This window comes from Chelon labrosus (genome assembly GCF_963514085.1).
Source record: "Chelon labrosus genome assembly, chromosome: 10".
Lineage (NCBI taxonomy): Eukaryota > Metazoa > Chordata > Actinopteri > Mugiliformes > Mugilidae > Chelon > Chelon labrosus.
Genome location: NC_140360.1, coordinates 9304783 through 9323153, shown reverse-complemented (window position 1 = coordinate 9323153; position 18371 = coordinate 9304783). Strand labels below are relative to the sequence as shown.

At 45.0% G+C, this 18371-nt stretch overlaps 1 protein-coding gene across 2 annotated transcripts; it reads right to left on the bottom strand.

The window, feature by feature from the left end:
- Window positions 1-115: 115 nt before the first annotated feature.
- rimkla (ribosomal modification protein rimK-like family member A) lies at window positions 116-17017 on the bottom strand. 2 transcript variants are annotated; one of them, XM_084552806.1, is made up of 6 exons: window positions 16830-17017; window positions 7616-7846; window positions 5594-5680; window positions 3595-3798; window positions 2582-3089; window positions 116-208 (listed from the first exon to the last, which is right to left on the bottom strand). In XM_084552806.1, exons 1-5 carry the CDS (start codon window positions 16990-16992, stop codon window positions 2587-2589), a joined length of 1188 nt encoding a protein of 395 aa, XP_084408932.1. In that variant the 5' UTR covers window positions 16993-17017; the 3' UTR covers window positions 116-208; window positions 2582-2586. The 2 variants fall into 2 exon arrangements, with proteins under 2 accessions (XP_084408932.1, XP_084408931.1); XM_084552805.1 differs by lacking the exon at window positions 116-208 and having other exon boundaries at window positions 824-3089.
- Between the last annotated feature and the right edge of the window lie 1354 nt (window positions 17018-18371).

The following is an 18371-nucleotide window of genomic DNA, read 5'->3' as shown; positions in this document are numbered from 1 at the left end:
GGGTTGCGACTTGATGTTTCAAGCCCACCGGCCCCCTTGCATGTCAGGAGAGTCCGCGGATTTTCACAGTTTTGCTTGTCAGATACTTTGATTATATAGATACTGGACAACATCACAGTAGTGTAAATGGTGTTACTCTCTCTCAGTCAGTGGAGCCACTGTGATCACTTGACAGCAGCATTTTCTTGTCAGATTTAGATTTGGCACCCTAAAAAAAAAAAAAAAATCAGGGCTCTGTTAACGGTTCCAGACAAGTTGGCAAATCCGGACCACAAGAAAAGGCAAATAAAAATCAAGCTTCACAGCGGTTTCACTTTATTGAGACAAAATTAGTGCACGCAAACCACTTTTTTTCCTTTTTAAAAAAAAAAAAAAAAGAAAAATACCATAAATTAGGAACAATATAAAACAAGCAAGGAAAAAAAAGTGCATGTTAAACCATGGTATACACCACATTGTCTTATAATGTAGTTTACAACCTTTTTTTCTTTGTTGTTTGTGTGTATCTTTGTCTGCTTGTGGTTATATGTGTTGTGTTTCTGACATGTCTCCAGCTCAGATGGATATGTCATGCCTTTTTGGGGGGGGGGGGGGGGGGGGTGGGGGGTCGGGGGCTGAGATCCAGGCTGCTTCCCTGAGTTGTGTTCAACAGAAAGGGTTACAAGCCTAAAAAAAAAAAAAAACAATAACGCCACTACGGGGAACAATTTATGGTTTATCTTTGTGCTTGCGTGAATTATTCTTAATGAATGGCAGTTACTCCAGCGTGTGTCCCCCCCCACCCCCCCATCCCCTCCACACACAATGTTATTATTCACTTCAGGAAGTTAATCCAAAGGAACACAAACTGTAAACAGTAAAGGTCCTGGCGGCTGAAATCCCTGGATTTATTTCCTTTCTTCTCTAAGGAAAGACAAAGTAACATTCTATTCAAAAAGATTGCAAAAATATAGTTTCCATTGTTTGTACATCGTCTGGCCAACATAGTTTGCGGGGTAGGATACTTTTTTAATTTTTTTAAATCCACAGGAAAAAAAAAAAAAAAACTATAGAAATCTACAAAAAACATGACTCAGATATCCCATCTAACCGAATCCAGATATGTTAGCACCAAATGTCAACTTTTTAACATTCTGTACAAATCTGCATGTTCAGAATGGCTCATTAAAAATGTCAACGTTGGCAGTTACTTCAGCTCTTCCAGTTTCATCAGCCGCATACTAGTATTGTGTGAAGCTAACTCACCCCTTACATATATACATAAAAGCTTAAAAAAAAAAAAGAGAGACTAAAAATAATACATGTAACTTGCCTTTTTCAGCTGCTAAGACATAAAGGGAAAGGACGCCTGGTGTGTCAAGGGGCCAACTGGAAAACCACAGGAACCCAGGCTGATATGTACTGTATGTCTGAATATCTATGTCGTCCTATGGCAGTGAGAAGTCACTGTTTTTGAGGTATATTTCGCTTTGCAGGAGTAGACGCAGCTTTCACACTTTAACGTGATATGTCATCCGAGTGAGAAAAAAATGCATCTGTTTATTATAAAGTGCTAGGCATTGAATGAATTTTTAAAAAGCTGCAGGCTGCTGCTGCTGCTGCTGCTGCTGGTGGAGGCGGCGGCGGCGGTAGTGGTAGTAGTGGTGATGGTGGTAAGGCTGATCAAACAAACAATGGAGTTGCTTACACCGAATGACTTCACTATATGGACACTGTCAGCACCAGGAGGATGTTCTCTTATTAGCGTTATTATAGAAGTGTGAAAGCATCGATTCAAAACTGGGATTTCCTGGATTTTAAAACTTTAGTTGCTGGTATGTTGAATTAACAACATATGACACATGCCACGTAGTAGAGGAATGATTTCATTTCTTATTTATTATGAATAGCAGTAAATCTGGTTGAAATTTGTACATCTCCAGTTGCTACAGGATGGCTGGCTCCTTAACGGGAGCTCTACAATGCTACATTGGAACTGACAGTATGATGTGCCTAGCATGAGGGTGTACTCCTCTCCCCGACAACTCGACAAAAAAAAAAAAATAAAAAATAGGTTCATTTTGTCTCCAATCCGCCAAAAAGGACTAAAATCTCTGCAGAAAACCCCTTTTCTATGACAATGTAGATTCTACTTGAAATAATGGTAACGTACTGTGAAGATAAAAACATGGCAGCTGTGTGTCGTTCATGGGAATCCTTCACTGCAAATATAAACTAGAAGAGGTAAATTTGTCTCGTGTACCACATCCCACCCTAGGTTTAGATAGTGGGATAGCCAGTTTGGGAATAGAGGTGCAAAGAGAGAAGAGTCAGGGGAGCAGCCTCAGATCTTTACCTTTTTTTTTTTAAAGTAGGAGAAGGCTCTTGTTTTTCTCATCCTTCTGTAGATGTGTCTGTGTGTGTGTTCAGTTTTTTTTTCTCTGCTCTTGTTTTGCACTTCTGCTTTTATTATTATTATATATTTTTTTTGGATTGATGTGTGTTCTTAAAAAGGAATGTTTGTTGCCATTCATACAGATGTGTGTACGCGTGTTTTAAATATGGATGTGTTTGTGTGTGCATGAAGCTGCTTGAATCTCACTCAGTCTATAGCTTGATCTCATTGGCGAGGAGAGTGTTGAAGTTGTAGGCTTCATCGGGGAGGTCGGGCAGGGCGGGGGCGGTGGACTGCCGGGGCGAGGACTGCGAGGGCTCGGCCAACTCCGGGTCGCTCTCGCTGGAAGTGGAGCCCACGCTCATGTTGCAGACGGCTTCAGGCAGCGAGCCGTTGCCGGCGGGCACGGTGCACACCTCGGGCTCGCTGCTGGTCTCGCTGGTGCTCGACACGACGGACAGCAGGGACATCTTGCGGGTGAGGCGGCTGGGGAGCATCGACAGGGCGTAGTCGGCAACGATGCCCGCCACATCCATGCCGCAGGCTTGGTCGAAGGCGATGAAGCCGACGTTTGCGTTGGCCTCGCACACCACAAACGAACCGTCGTTGAGCTGCAGGAGGTCTATGCCACACACATCCATGCCGAGGATGTTAGACACCTCTATGGCCAGCTGCTTGCCCTGCTCGCTCAGTGGGCACATCATACCGACGCCACCTGGGAATTGTGAGACACATCCAGCTGGTTAATACCGCACAAAAACAAACGCGGAGATTGTAAAAGAATTCTAATCGATATCACCAGAATTAAACACCACGTCAGGCCTGCTTAAAGTCAGTGTCAACATGAACTGTTACATAAATGCATAATAATCTGATGACTGATGTCCCAAATATGTCACAGTGCATTACGGCCTCAGCTAGACTCAAAGAGCTCATGCTCTGACATTGAAAATCAGTCTCATCGGCTTGAATGTTGTGTCACTTCAGGGCAGGTTCAGGACAAACTTGTTGAGTTTGCACCATTTCCTGAAACTTTATTAAACTGTCTTGTCTTAAAAACTTTATTTCTAAAACAGCAGAAATAATAACAATCAACTTAAGACAGACCATGTAGAGGTACGACATTAAAAATAGATTAATATTGCAAACGTATGAAGCTGTAAGGAGCTAACTCAGTAATGTAATGTGTGGGATCACTGCCATCTCTGACGTCTACATACCAAGGGAGCAGTTGCTCTGCATGCGACCGTCAGTGGAGCAGCGCAGCATGGAGCCAATGACACGGCCGCCCACGAGGACCACCCGCACGTCGCGGCCGTGCGACTCCTTGACATACTCTTGAAACAGGTAGGGGGTGTCGTGGCGGATCAAGTGGCACAGGTCCGTCAGATGGTGCTTGTCCCGTGCCAGGAACACAGCTTTCCCTAAGAGGAGGGCGAGAGAGACGAAGGCAGGAAAGGGAAAAGATGACTCTTCGGGCTGCTATGACACAGAGACGTGTTTGAGTGAACATTAAAATAAGATGCTCTCGAGGCCTGTCATTTGAATTTGACGTTGGAGAACATCCACTAAAGTTTTGCTGACAAGTTGCTGTTCCTGCTGACCAAGTCTCATGCCAGTTCTCATTCCTCATATAATGGACAGGATAGTCCTCTTAGCAGCCGCAGGACTGCTTCTCACAGAGGATAGAAGATGCCTGTTTTAATTAGCACCACTTGGCACTGTCCCCTTATAGTCAAGACCTCTGACCCTTGTTCCAGGGAGAATCATATGAGCGCTTAGTGTCCGTGCACATATGAAAATGAACAGCAGCGGGCATGATGTAACACTTAATAAGTCAAAAACAACACAGGGATTAATGGTCCCGTGACTGAGACATGTGAACATTAGTTCTAGTTTCTGTTGACAATACAAAAGCACTGTTTGGAGAAAACGCATTTAAAAGAATACGCAGTATTTCACGTCCTAACGATCGGCCAAGCAGAACGCATTAAATTTAAATTTAGAAATCTAGTGTTCACTTATTCGTATTAATGATTCATAACGTTTTGAAATAGCCCGTTGTTCACAGGCCTTTCTCTATGCTCAGAAGAGGGAATGCAAGTTGGAGACCAGCCAGTGTCAACAGTCAACCACAGAGAGACTGAAAACCAAAACCCTTAAGACACTGAACTCCATAAAAAAAAAGGGTCAAGTTAGTGGCTGACCAACGGCAGCATTTGATCGGGTGCGACTGTACTGATCTCAGTTTTCATACGGTTAGCTCAGTTTTTCCAGGGTATATTAAACAGTTCCAGTGAGAAGTAAATGCACTACATGATCTTTATGTGGATAAAACGTGCTGCCAGAAGGCCTACTTGTAACTTAAACATCATGCTGGACCCTTTCAAAACATAGTGAGAGGTGGAAAAGGTTTTGCCACAGTATATATACACAATATCTAAATATTATTACATACGTTAACAGGAAAATGCACTGAAAGGAGTAATGTAGACCTAATTGTTATGTAGCTGTATTGTTTGATAGATTAATCCGTAAAACTACATCATATTGTAAATTAAATCTTAATTTAAGTAAGTAATATAAGATGTGGAATAAAAAGTGAGAGTGAACATGTTTTGAAATAAGCAAAACAATATTTTAAATACTTCTTAAGCGTGTCATATGTGCTCATAAGCTGGACATCAGCCAGTCGATGGTCAACCGCAGAGAGGCTGAAGAGCAATGCCTGAGATGCCGATCTCCATAAAAAGGGTCAAGTCAGTGGCTGACCAAACGGCTGCTTTCCCTAACAATCTGCTGCGCTGGCAGCCCGGTCTGGCCAAGACCATTGTTATTCCTTCACACAATGGTAGAGCCAGTCAAGTGTCGATAACTATGACTAGGAAAGGGCTAATGGGTCAGCAGACACTCTGGGACTGAACATTAATGGAAGGACTCGGACTTCCCACGCGAAAAACCCCTCTGAAATAATCAACGTGACGACGTCTGTTTGTAAACTACAGACTATAATAAATGCTTAACCTAGCAACCGCACTGCGAGCATGACAAGCCTCTGTTTTGCGTTCGTTGCCGCACCACAGTTCTAATCATTTAACACTCCGGCAATGAATTTCATATAAGGGTGCACCGAGCTCCCATTAGGGACCTGCGGCGCACACGCTTTTCGGGGTGTGGTGTACGTGTGGTGTGGAACGACGGCGAAGTAAACGGTCTTACCTCTGTGGCCACGTGCGTTCTTCACCACCACCGGGTAGCCCAGGGGCTCTGCCTCGTCAATCATCTTTCGGAAGTTGTCGTGCCCTCCTGAGGGACACCAATGCACATGAGCAACGAAAGAGCCAAAACCACCACCACCACCACCACCACCACACCGGCATGCACCCACACACAGTCAAATCGCCCTTGTTTTTTTGGTTCACACATTACGGTCGGTGTTGGAGTCGGGAGAGGGGGAGAGGAGAAAGAAGTGGCGTGTTGCTATGGCAACAGAAGCGACTCAAAACTGCCGGGCTGGCGTAGCGTTTGCCCTGAGCTTCCACTTGCTGCTTGATTCATGAGAGTGGAAACAGAGGAGTCACTGAACGCTGCATTAATGTGAAGCAGCTGACCATATCTGACGTTGATTTATAACTCGCAGCTTGTGGCTAACACATGTGCTGGAGCGTCTCCTCGATAGACTTGGACGGAGGGCCAATTAAAATTAAGTTAAAATACATTGATTAGGTGTTAACAATGAATTCGCCCGTGCACTTTCCATCTCCTCCTTCTTTGTTACTGTCCCTTTATCTTCGCCTTCCTGTCCTGGCCCTCGTCTGGCATTCAATCAAGGGAGCAGATGTGAACGGCCGGGTCAGATGGTTTTTCCAGATGTCCTAATTCACGTGTGTTTTTGACAGAGGAGGAGAGCGTGGACACCGCATTGTATTTTCTAAACACGTCATAAAACGCGAAGCTAGAAGGAAAGAGGAGGCCTTGGCATCTTTTATTTTGAAAAATCAAGAAGGGGCACGTCGTGGAGTGTGTGTCTATGTGTGTGTGTGTGTGTATGTGGGGGGGGTGGGTGTTACATAAGCTGTCCAGCTGCTCTGCATGCATCACAAGGCCTACTGTGCAGAGACGGATGGAATGTAGGCCAAACACCCCCCACCCCTCCTCCTCCTCCTTCTTCCTTTCTTTCCCTCTGTCTGTATCCTTCTCTTTCTGCTCTCAGAAACACCACAACGCTGTGGATTTCAGGAGAACAGAAAGAAATGTGTGCTGTCGGCTGTCAGCCTTTGTTTTGTCTTATGGAACAAACCAATTACAACACATGAAAACAGCAGCAGACTCCCGGCTCTGCTGCTACTCCTGTATATCCTGCCTTTCTCAGCTGCCGGTGTTGGAGAAAAACTGTGAAAATCGTAACGTTAGAGCAGTTGTGGAGGAGTAGGAGTAGCGAATGTCTGACTGAAAGCTTATTAATCTGTGTTATACAGACACATGTGGACTAAAGCCTGTGACGCAACTAATGGAATGAAAACATAGCTGATGCAGCAGCACTGCCGCTGATGCCGATAGTCATTTGAACGCAGGCAATGCAGTTGCATTCCCTCATCATGCGTTTACATACTCTGACAATATTTACATTTTCCATTTGCACCGATCAGGCATAACATTATGACCACCTTCCTAATCTCCTTTGTGCCTCTAAAACAGCTGAGACTCAACAGAGAATGGACATGGGCCTTCTGAGGGGGTCCTGTGTTGTCTGGCAACACAGTGTTGTTAGTGGGGGGGTCTTTGGGTCCTATGGGTTGAGGGGAGGGGCCTCTGTGGATCAGGCTTGTTCCAGTGCATCCCACAGATGCTTGATCAGTTTGGGATCTAGTGAATTTGGAGGCCAGGTCAATATCTTGTGCTGTTTTTCATATTTTTTTTAGTTGTTTCTGTGTCAGACTGCATCCTGCTGGGGATGGCTGCTGCCATAGGAGTGTCATTGCTATGGGGTGGGGGTGCCTGGTCTGGTCTAGGTGGGAGGTACATGACTTAAATAACATCCACACGAATGCCAGGTCCAAAAGTTTGTCCATAAAGTTTCAAGTGAACACTAAGTATGATGGATGTGTTCAGTTTCTTTGACTGACGCAATGATTACTGCCATTAATAAAGAAATAAAACTGCTGTGGACATCTTTTGGGTATCTTATAATACTACAATACATTAGCACTGGAAGAAAGACAAACGTCAAGTATAAGTTACCGTAAGAGAAGGTGTCGGGAAGAGGCACCCCGTGTCCAGCTAGTTCCTGAAAGGTCCAAAACTTGTTAACACAGTTGAGTATGGCCTGGGGCCGGTTGATCAGCCGACAGCCCATCTTCTCCAGGTGGCGCAGCACAGTGATGTCGCTGTCTGACTGGACCCAAGGCGTGGGCACCCGCACCACCACCACCTGTGGATAAGACGTCACCAGTTCCTGCTCCACTCGCAGACCTGAATGGTGAAATGTGTGTGTGTGGGGGAGGGGGGGGGGACAAGACAGTAGGGGAGAAATTAACGCGATTCGATTATTAGTTTGTCAGTTTATAAGCACACACAAAGAATTCGCAAAATCGTGGGACCAGCAGAGCCATTAGTCAGCATCTGGCCTGGCTTTTCTTTCTGCAAGATTAGGAAGTAATGTGTCACTGTTTACGACTGTTATTACATCCTAAATGACATATTTAAAGCCTGGAAACATTGCGAAAGCGCTCAGTGAGATTTGGAATCAATCATCCACTGGTGGAAAAGTTTACTCCTCTTATGGAGTCTGCTTGACTCCAGACGGCACCACACGGCTCTGGCTTGCATTTGGCCGGGTTACAAGATCAGGCAGACGCAGACAGATCCGAGGCTGGTGGTGTTTAGTAGTAACTTTCGGAACCTGCTGCCGTGCCTGTTCATTATATAACGATATATGTTTATTTTTTTATCGCCAACCCACCATATGCTGCAATACTATTGTTTCCCTCTCTGTGACCCGAGAAAGAGCTATTCTTGCTGAAGGCCTGGCGTTCTCTTTTCAGGTCACAACAATCAAGCTGGTTTTGTCAGTGGTAGTCGGCGCTGTCAGATTTTCACAAGGCCAGCCTTGAGACAAAATGGGTGTATTATGGCTTTGACGTGTATTATGGGACAAAATCCTTCCAAGCAGAAACCTGTGAGCGAACATATATTTGATTCGTACATGCATCGTTCACGTCGAGGACAGATTAAATCATGTGCGGGTTATGTAATTTAAAAAAACAATCAAAAAGTGTTTTTTTCCCGGACTACTGAGAACGTACATGATATTTTACTAAAATCTAGTCTGGACTTCTTTAAATTAAAGCGGTGGTAATCCGTGCAATCTCACAGAGCTAGGAATTTATTGTGTTTTGTTTTATTGAAAGTCAAATTGACACTGGTTTTCAAAGTTCTCAGCCTGAAAGCACTTTTATTATGCAAATGAAAGTTAAGTTAACTACAATAGGCCAACTGAGCACATCTGAATAGGTCACTGATCAGCCATTTCAATTCAGCACAGCATGTATAAGCCATGGAAAACAGGGGACAGTTGACAAAGGAAGCTTGTATAGTATGATGGCGAGACGAGAGCTGGTGGGGACGCAGAATGCACTGACTTTTCTACTACAAAATCGGACACATTTCAACGTTCATTAGCATTTCTCCTGTCTCAATCAACAGCTATTTGAATCAGCGGAACAGAATAATTTCTGCCAATACAGATGGCGAATTCACAAGCCGTGCTTTGGCAGCGTTTTAACTGGTAACTGGTGGTGGTGCCTTTTCCACCCTGGATGAGAAGAAGAAAAAGAGACACAAGCCTGTGAGATTTTTACGACACGACAGCTCATCGGGACGATACAGATTAACTGACAACAAAACCCGTGTGTACCCGTGGGTTACGTGCGGTGCGGTGCGGTATTCACATGTGCTCTACGTATGGGGAAAGAGGGGAGGAGACTCGTTTTGCACCAGCACAGCACTTCACCTCCACCGTGACATGAATTTCAGCCATCTTAGAATCTGCAGGCTCACCATAGCGATAACAGCACCAGCCGAAACCATGCGAGATGAAGTGAAGCTTGATGGTTGCTGCATACATAATAAACAAGACATTTAGATGTTCAAGCGCTGGGCAGATTCAGCCTGTACAGTGTGCACATCTTGCACACACTGCTTTTAGGGTTATTAAGTGCACACACACACACACACAGGTAAAAGAGAACAAGAGGAAGGCAGCAGAAAGGAAAAGGTCAGGGATGTCTTGTAGCTAAAAGGGAATTACTAAGGGGAGGGGCGCATGAAAATAGGAGCACGAAGCAGTGAAAATACCCCACCACTCCCCTTTTTTCCCCTCCTCACGATCTCAGTACAGAAGCAGGAAGATTCACTGTGTCTCCTCCAACCCCATTCATCACTGTCGCAACACTGCTCTGATTGTGCAGCCACCGACAGCAGCACTGTGAGTGGTGTTACAGTGGGAAGTGTCAGGGGACGTGGTCTCATGGTTTTTGACAGACAGTGTTCACAGCGCTCGTCTCCATCTCCAGGGGGACCAAATGAGGCAGCCGGATGAATCAGTCCTATTCATCTGGGCAAGTGTTTGTGTGCGCGGCACTTTCTGTCATGTGATCGCTCGCAAAAATATCTCTCGATCTCTGTATATAACAACTGCGGCATAGGTTTTTGTCTAAATCTAGCGAAGGTTACAGCCCGTGGGACGTAAAACTAACATGTTTTCACTGTTCAGTAGGTGTGGCCCATTTTCAATCAGCCTGACAAAGCTAACAAGCATCGACAGGCATTCTTCGCGTGTTGCTGCGACGTCACAAAGCAGGAGGATGGTTTGCCTCGATGACAGCTTTGCACAGTCAGTCAGCACCACGAGGCAGTCACCTGGTCACCTTTTCAACTTAACAGGTCTGCCTCGTCAAAGGGTGGACTTGGCGGTGGCATTTCTCGCCTTCTTAGTGTGTTTGAAACCCTCAGAGGCACAGAGAACAACTCAATTCGACCGCTGTTCTAATCCATATTATAGCACGAACTGAACGACTCAACTAAGTAATGAGAAACAACGGTACATCATTACTTTAAGAGGCGTAGAAACCGCAAATAAACAGCTCCCAAGATTTAAGCCCATATAAATGCTTTACAGAGTTCACGTGGCAGACACATCTCTACATCGACTGATGGAGGCGCATTTCTTGGAACAAAATGGACGTTAGGCCAGAGGAAATCTGTACTTTTGGTCTGATTTCCATTTCCGTCCACCATGTCCTTGTGAGACACGGAAAAGGTGAGCGGATGGTTTCTATATGTGATTGCGTTGCTGTGTTTTGCTGGTGATTTATTCAAAATTCAAGGCACACTTAAACCAGCCTGGCCACCACAGCATTATGCACTCACACGCCATCATCCCATCCGGTTTGAGATTAGTGGGGATGATCATTTGATTTTCAGCAGGACAATGACTCCAAACACACTTTCCACGTGACTGCGTAAGACGAGCTGGCCGTCACAATCGACCGATCTAAACCCACCTGAGACGGTTTGGGGATGAGTTGGACCACACAGCAAAGGTAAAGCAGCCAACAAGTGCTCAACGCCTCTGTGAACTCCTTCAAGACTGTTTGTAAAACCATTCCAGGTAAACGCCTCATGAAGTTGAGAGAAGGCAACAAGTGTACAAAGCTATCATCAAAGCAAAAGCGTGGCTACTCTGATGCATCTAACATATAAAACTCCATATGTGTTCGTCATAGCTTTGACGTCTTCAGCATTGATCTACGAAGCACAAAACAGTAAAAATAAAATAAGAAAAAGGTCAATGAATGACAGGGTGTGTCCAGATTTTTTTGACAGGTACTGTACATCCAGACATGGGGTGAGAACACAGTCAGGGCTGGCGCTGTGTTTGTCCTCCTGCTTTGTGACGTTGCAGCAGCGTGCACAGAATGCCTGTTATGCTTGCTAGCTTTGTCAGGCTGATTGAAAATGGGACAAACCTACACAATGTACAGAACAGTGAAAACATGCTAGTTACATCCCATGGGCTGTAACCCTCACTAGATTTAGACATTGTCTCACAAAAAAAAAACCTGCCAGGAAACACTGCATGCAAAAACAGAGTAATGTAATTTATGCTTTTCAGCGCAGCGAGGAATGTACAGATATATGTACACTGGGGATACAAAACAACCCATCCACAAACCCATGTCCCAACACAGGAGAGCTAGCCTGGTCGTTACCATCCTACGTACTTCCGCCCAAAATTTGATTTCGGTCTCGCACGTAGTCTGGCACAATGTAATAGGAATCTGTCTCCGTAATGGGCGGATGCTTATTTTGAGTTTTAAAATCATTGGAGTTCCCTTAACCAATCAGCAACGTTTGGTAATGACGTATATTGTGCGCCGGAGTTCAGGCTCTTACGCTTACCACTTCCGCTTCCAGTTAAATAAATCAAACTTTTCCCAAAGCCAGTTGGAAGGAGAGCTACGACGTCCTTGCCATTTATAAAATTGACAAGACAAGCCTCTTGTTCTGGTTTTAATTCCGTGATGCTCTCGAGAGTTGAGACAACTTCGCGGATGGCTTCTAGCGTCTCTTCCCTCCGTCGCCATTGTTGCTATGCTGTTGAACTACAAGCTTCGCTGGACTACAAGCAACTCGGCAGGCGAGTTTCCGCGTCGTCACTCAACTGTTCGCTGATTGGCGCGGTTACACGCGAACAGCGGAAGTGCAATTGGGCCAGACTCCGTGCGAGACCGAAATCAAATTTTGGGGCGGAAACGTAGGACGGTAACGACCAGGCTACAGGAGAGCCAGCTCATCGGGAAATAATTCAGCGGTCCACCTTCACCTGAAGGACAAAGGACACTCCTTCGAAGACAACAACGTCCACATTTTAGCCAGAGAAGACAGATGGTTTGAAAGCCATCTACGTCAAATTGGAAAAACCCTCTCCGAGCAGAGGAGGCGGACTGAGATGTGGACAACGACCTAGAGACATACGTAGCGTGTCGTGCAAGCTAGTATGTCATTTTTACTGTCTGTCTCAGTTAGTGGCATAGTAGACACTTAAAACTAACCGAGGCAGACAATAATAATTTGTGTCAAAGCCCGAACAGCGTGTAACCACGGTTCATCAAATACATTAAACTGACACTGAGGTATTCTCAGATTTAATAGGCTGAACCCCATACCACATTAACTGCAATTTGTAGTAACCTTTTATGTGTTCGATTTAGGGCCGGGAGGTTTTTATAATAATTTTACGATGTGCCACATTTCAGATGAGGTTTGGTATTGGCCATACAAGAATGTTTTACTGTAACGACGAGTTGATAAATGGTCAGATTATTTTATTTTTACACCCTACTAGCAACAAGTAGTCCAAGACACTGGACAAGAGATTGCTAATTTATCCTGTATTGATCTGAAATGATAAAAGAGTATGATTAAAATACTAAAACACTCCAGTATACATTATATAGTGATATATTTATATAAGGAAAGTCATATGAATACTATGTAATACTACGCAGGGAATGGAAGAGAAAGAACATTTGTATAGAAGCAGTTAATATACCGTTTTCTCAAGTATTACTCATCGGCTATTTTTATATATTCGACACAATGCCGTGTAGGAAATATTTAGTGTCCACCACTGGTACAAACAAATACACTGCTGCCAATTTAACTGAATACTGACCAATCAAAAAGCTTTATTGCTTTCTAAACCAATAAAGCCTCGCTCCTCTCGGGAGGTGTGCCATTTCTGTGGCACGATAAATCAGAAAACCAGAGTGGAAGACGCATTATCATTCTTTAAGTGCTATTTGTGGGTTTGTGGTCATCGACAGCTGATGAAGTTAGACGGTTTAGAGTCTAGTAATCATAGAGCAGACACTGTTCGCTTTTGGCTGCTTCCACTATGCAAACTACAGGTCCTTATTTGCATTTTAAACCATACATGAAAAGAAAGTTTAAACATTCAGAACAGATAGTTAAATTTTATGGGGAAAGATACACCGGACGCTCACGTACTAATGTGACAAAAAAAAAAAAAAAAAGTGTGCTGTCTTGTGTAAATACAGGATATGTGTCTTTTGTGCGGGCCTCCTTCCAAACTAGAGGAAAAATGCTGGTTCTGTGCGACTCTTCGGGCAAACCAAAAAAATGCAAATGGACCTTTTCCAGGCTGCATGTGAGAATCTGCAAATGAGATCCTGCTGGCTAATTGACAAACAAGCTGTTTTTCCTGGAGCAAAACATGTGCGATCATGTCACAGTCCTGGACACTGTCCTTTATTAGGTTAAAATGCAGCAAAGACTTTATCAAATGATAATACTGTCTTGCAAAGAACCTTAAAGTTTGCAGTAAGCAATAACAACAGTGTGACATATCAGACATGTGATCAAGTGCCATCAAATCGCCCTCATTTAAAACGCAATTGAGCTATACACCCATAAAACCTATAAAATAAACAGCAACAGTTTGCAGATGCAAATAAAGTAAAGAGCGACAATATGTCACACAAAATTGTGCGTCAAAAACAACCAAGCAAAACTTGGCATCAAAGCATCCGAGCCTCGTGTCTGTCGATGCTAATCAGAGAATAAATTAAGATACTGAGCCTTCCTTAATGTTCCATCTTCACTGACACGGACGTGTTGCATTTATCATCTTTGGGGGTTCACTGGCTTGCAGAGGGATCACAAAAGATTGTGGCGTCAATTCATATCCGGTGCCTGTTTAAATCTACTCAATCGTGGGATGTGAAATGCCTCCAGCTAGCTGAATGCTAGGTTTAGCTGTCTTACGTGAAGGGGGCCATCGTTGGTCATTAAAACGCAATGATGTGCAACGGGTGCACGTATTGACCTCTCTTGCCAGGACATACTGAACCCATTAACGTCAGTGTGAAGCGTGGACCTCAACCTTGTCTTGAGAACGAACACGCACATGAAACAGCAACGTTGTAAAGCTGTTATCAGTTTTAGGAGTGTGACCACATTTTGACCTACCCTAAAACTAAATACAAACAACCTTTTTTTTTGGTACAGCTCATCAATGTGCTACGAGTTGAAAGCCGATCGTTGAAGCAAGTTCTGGTCTCAGATGCCCGTTTATATCTGTTATCCATATGCTTTTTGCCATGTGTTCCCTGTTACGGTTCAGACCAAAAATTAGGGCCCCCTATAGCTCCAGGAACATAAATTTACAGAGAAGCAATGTCTGAAGTCTCGATTAAATTTGTGACGGTTTGGTTTTGCTATACGTGAACTAAGAAATACAGTTAAGGAGAAACACAGTTACATCCTCTAAGCAAACAAACGGCCAGCAAAGATAAATAAAAGAAACCACAACCACAAGGGCATTACTGGTCACATGATCATACGATGGTGAAATAGCACTTACGTTTCCAATATAGAAACAGAAAGTGTATTCACTATGAGGATGGTGGGCCGGGATACTAATTCCTGTTTGAATTCTGCATTGGCAATTGCCTTACAAGGCCAATGGCTTCCTGTGTAGTAAGCCCACAGCGTGGCCAATCTGTCCACTAGCTGTTAATCTGTGATGTGAAGCCAGGACTCAGAAGACATTTACTGCGACCAGCATGGACTAGAGCTCATGCTAAGTGACCTGCTCATGGGCATCGTGAGCGTCAAGCCACAGGTCTAGACAGCCGTCTACCTACCTACCTACATGTATGTATGTGTTGGCTAGTGTGATCATCTTTTCAAGACGTAACCTAGATGCTGTTAGCATATAGTGCTATCTGGAGATTAACTTGTTCTTAGGGTCAGATTATCTTGTCATTATAGTGTAATCTTCACCCTGTAAGTATTCTATCTCAAATCCACTTACAATTTTTGGGTTTGTTCATGCTGGCAAGTATTATTTTGACTGTGCTACGAATATAAAATGCACTTTAATTGCCATCTGTTGGCATGTGCGGTGTAAAGCTTTACAGTACGACGTGGCAGGGTGAAGTAACAGTATGTAAGTGAGCAAAGGGCACGCAGGACAGTCTCTCTCCCCCCCCCTATTCATCCCACATTTTCTCCCATCTATTCAGCCTCTGACAACATCAGCCTGCGCTACTTATGTGTTAATCAAGGCTCCAGTCTCGAGGTGTGAATGGCAGGGGTAAAGCAGAAGTTGTTGTAATGTAAATTGAGGGCTCCATTTGTCTTCGCTGGCTAAAATCTGGAAGTTGTTTGTCCTTCAGGTGTATGTAGACTGCTGAATTATTTCCTTGTGGATGGGATTTTTTAGTTTTCCCAATGTACAACTACACTGCTCTGTTTGGGCCTCTGTGTTTGGTCTTGGAGGTGAACAAGCTTCTGGAAATGTCTTTTTCTGATACCCCAATCAGACCTTGCTACTTGGACTACGAGCGGCGAAACATCTTCAAGAAATCTTTCTTATACATTTTTTTGGATATACCACAACCTGGATGACTAAAAAACCTTCACGGACTTGTTAATTGAGACTTTCACACTTCTCATCCGGTGACACGGCCCCACCACTTCACGCCGCCCCGACAAATTCCATGTGTGTACGTTGGCTGAGCGTTCCTACTGTTACCATCACTTTATTAAGGCTTTAATTAAGGCCTCCTCCTGACTCGTTGCTGTGAAATGTTTCCATTTTGCGACAACCAGATGTAACCTGTATTAAAATGACAACAATAGACGTGCGATTGTGACACGGTGTTGGTTGAATAGGTGAGGTAGCATGTAGATGCACAGTTAAGCTGACAATCAATATACTGTTTCAGTCATTTGTCAGGTAAGAGGACCTTACTAAACCTGATTTTGACTTCTGCTTAGACAATGGAATTAAAATTTTAAACATCACCATGTCTGACAATAAATCACAACCTTTTACATGAGGTATATGCTCAACCAACTACTTAATAGTGTAGGTGCCACTCTTTCAACACAATGAAAACATGCAGATCCATTGGAGATCAACAGAGCCTGGGGCCCCACTTGATTTCACTAATATAAATGCATGTCTTTTTAACAGCTAGGCCATTGGAAAAAGTGATTAAAAAACGACTTTTTCGTGCTGCTCGAGCAAATCTAATCAGCCGCAACAGTGCTGCGACTGTAACGTATTCAGGGGAAATTAAATAAAGCGTCATCGCTCCTCCGGTCTGGAGGCAGTCTAGCTAGAAAGTGGGTTAGGCGGTCACGGCTGCGCTTACACCTCGCTTCATTGCTAGCAGGCAGGCAGGCAGACCGGGTTAGCCCTCTCCCTGCTTTACGGCAGTGTGGTCCCCCCCCCCCCCCCAAACAATGCCCGTCTGCCGTTAACTTTGCGGAGCACATAACGCACTATTGATCTCAAACAATCTAAGCACAAAATAATCTATTTGCACACACTGTTGAATGGGAGGGGGGGTTAACTCACCTAACTGCCCCTCGCTGATCGTGAGCACGATTTGATCCATGAGGAGAGAGCGGAATTCAACATCCTCGTCGGCGCAGCGCTCCTTCAGCGCCCGGAGGATCTGAACCTGGGGGTACTCCTGGCTGATGCGCCGGTCGGTCACGAACCAAACCCGAGAACACATTTCGTTTCCAAAAAGTAGAAGAAATAAAAACGAAAGCCGGTGTAATGTGTGTGTGTGTTGGTGGCAGCGCGGGGTTTTTTAGGAAGGGAGGGGGGAGTGGGTGTCGGGCGGCGGTGGAATAGCACGGAGATGCTCAACACAATGGAGACCTCGGCGGCTAGCGGTATGAGCAGGCGGCGGTGTGGCTAAAAACAGGACCACGTCTCAACCGCTGTCTGGACCGAACCGGCTGGGATGAGTAATCGTCTGTATCACCTTTGTTTCCCTTCGCTTGCAGCCATTTAGTCCTCCCGGTGCGCAGTTTGTTCGACCGAGCACATTCGACACGGAAAGGACAAAAAAAAAAAAAAATAAAAAATACGGTATTTTACCCACAAAAAAGCAAAAAAAAAAAAAAAAAAAAAAGAGGAAAACTTAAGCCGAGATGCAGCTCTCGCCGCCGGGGCAAACAAAGCTCAGTTTGAGCCCCTTTGTGTGTCTTCTCCCCGAGTCAGTAAAAGTTTTCCCCGTGACGGCGGCGGTTGCACGGCGTTACAAACCGCTAAGTCGTCGGTTTATCACAATAAAGTAAGCTAGCCCGCGCGAGTCCACTCTGCTGCGTTTGGCTGCTATCCACGAGGTATTGGTGCTGAAAAGCGCACGCGCCTCGTTTACAACTCCACTCCTCCGCGTGCACGTGCACGGAAAAAAAAAAAAAAAAAAAAAAAAGAAAAACGGGGGGCCTGCCCCAAAACAAAGGTTCGGAGGGGCGTTAGCCAATCACAGCTCGAGAACCGCCCAACTCCCCGAGCAGCACGCGGAAGATGTGGGCGAGCCGCGACGGCGCTAGCCAATGAGAGAGGAGCACACGGATGAGAGGGGTAGGGGAGGAGAGAGGAGGGGAGGGGGCCTGGTGAGGACGCGCGGAGTGCTCCCTGAATCAGTGCGACAAGTCTGCAGTGTGTGTGCACGAGACCGCGCACTTTCCGAACCGGTTCAGACCAGACGGAGGTTTGGCGGATACCGACAGCGTTGTCTCCATGCCGAAGTGGCAGGAAATCAAACAAGGTCACACAGCAAGTCGACTAAATAACACCTCGATGTTCTTTTGTGTCCCGCCCTCTCCACCACCCAGCCCCCCCCCCCCCCCCCCCCTGCGTCGACGTTTTAAAAGACTTTTATTTTTTACAAATAACTCGTATTTTTTTAGACGGCGGCTTCTCAGTGACATCCGGGGAACAGCTGTGTCGGCTGAGCGGCAGAAGGAAACACCTCACGGAGCGAGATTATGCGAGTGACCCACTTCTCGCTCTCTTCTTCTCTGTGTGGTTGTGCATAAAATACCACATGGGGGCGGGGGAAAGTCATTCTATACACATTATTTTTTTTTTTGGATCTGT

Excerpts from the sequence above, each read along its gene's own strand:
- rimkla (XM_084552806.1), bottom strand. The coding sequence starts at position 16,992 with ATGTGTTCTCGGGTTTGGTTCGTGACCGACCGGCGCATCAGCCAGGAG. Across the intron at positions 5,681-7,615 it reads TCCCGACACCTTCTCTTACG|GAGGGCACGACAACTTCCGA; the intron begins GTAACTTATACT and ends GGTGTCCCTCAG. Across the intron at positions 3,090-3,594 it reads GCAGAGCAACTGCTCCCTTG|GTGGCGTCGGTATGATGTGC; the intron begins GTATGTAGACGT and ends CACAATTCCCAG.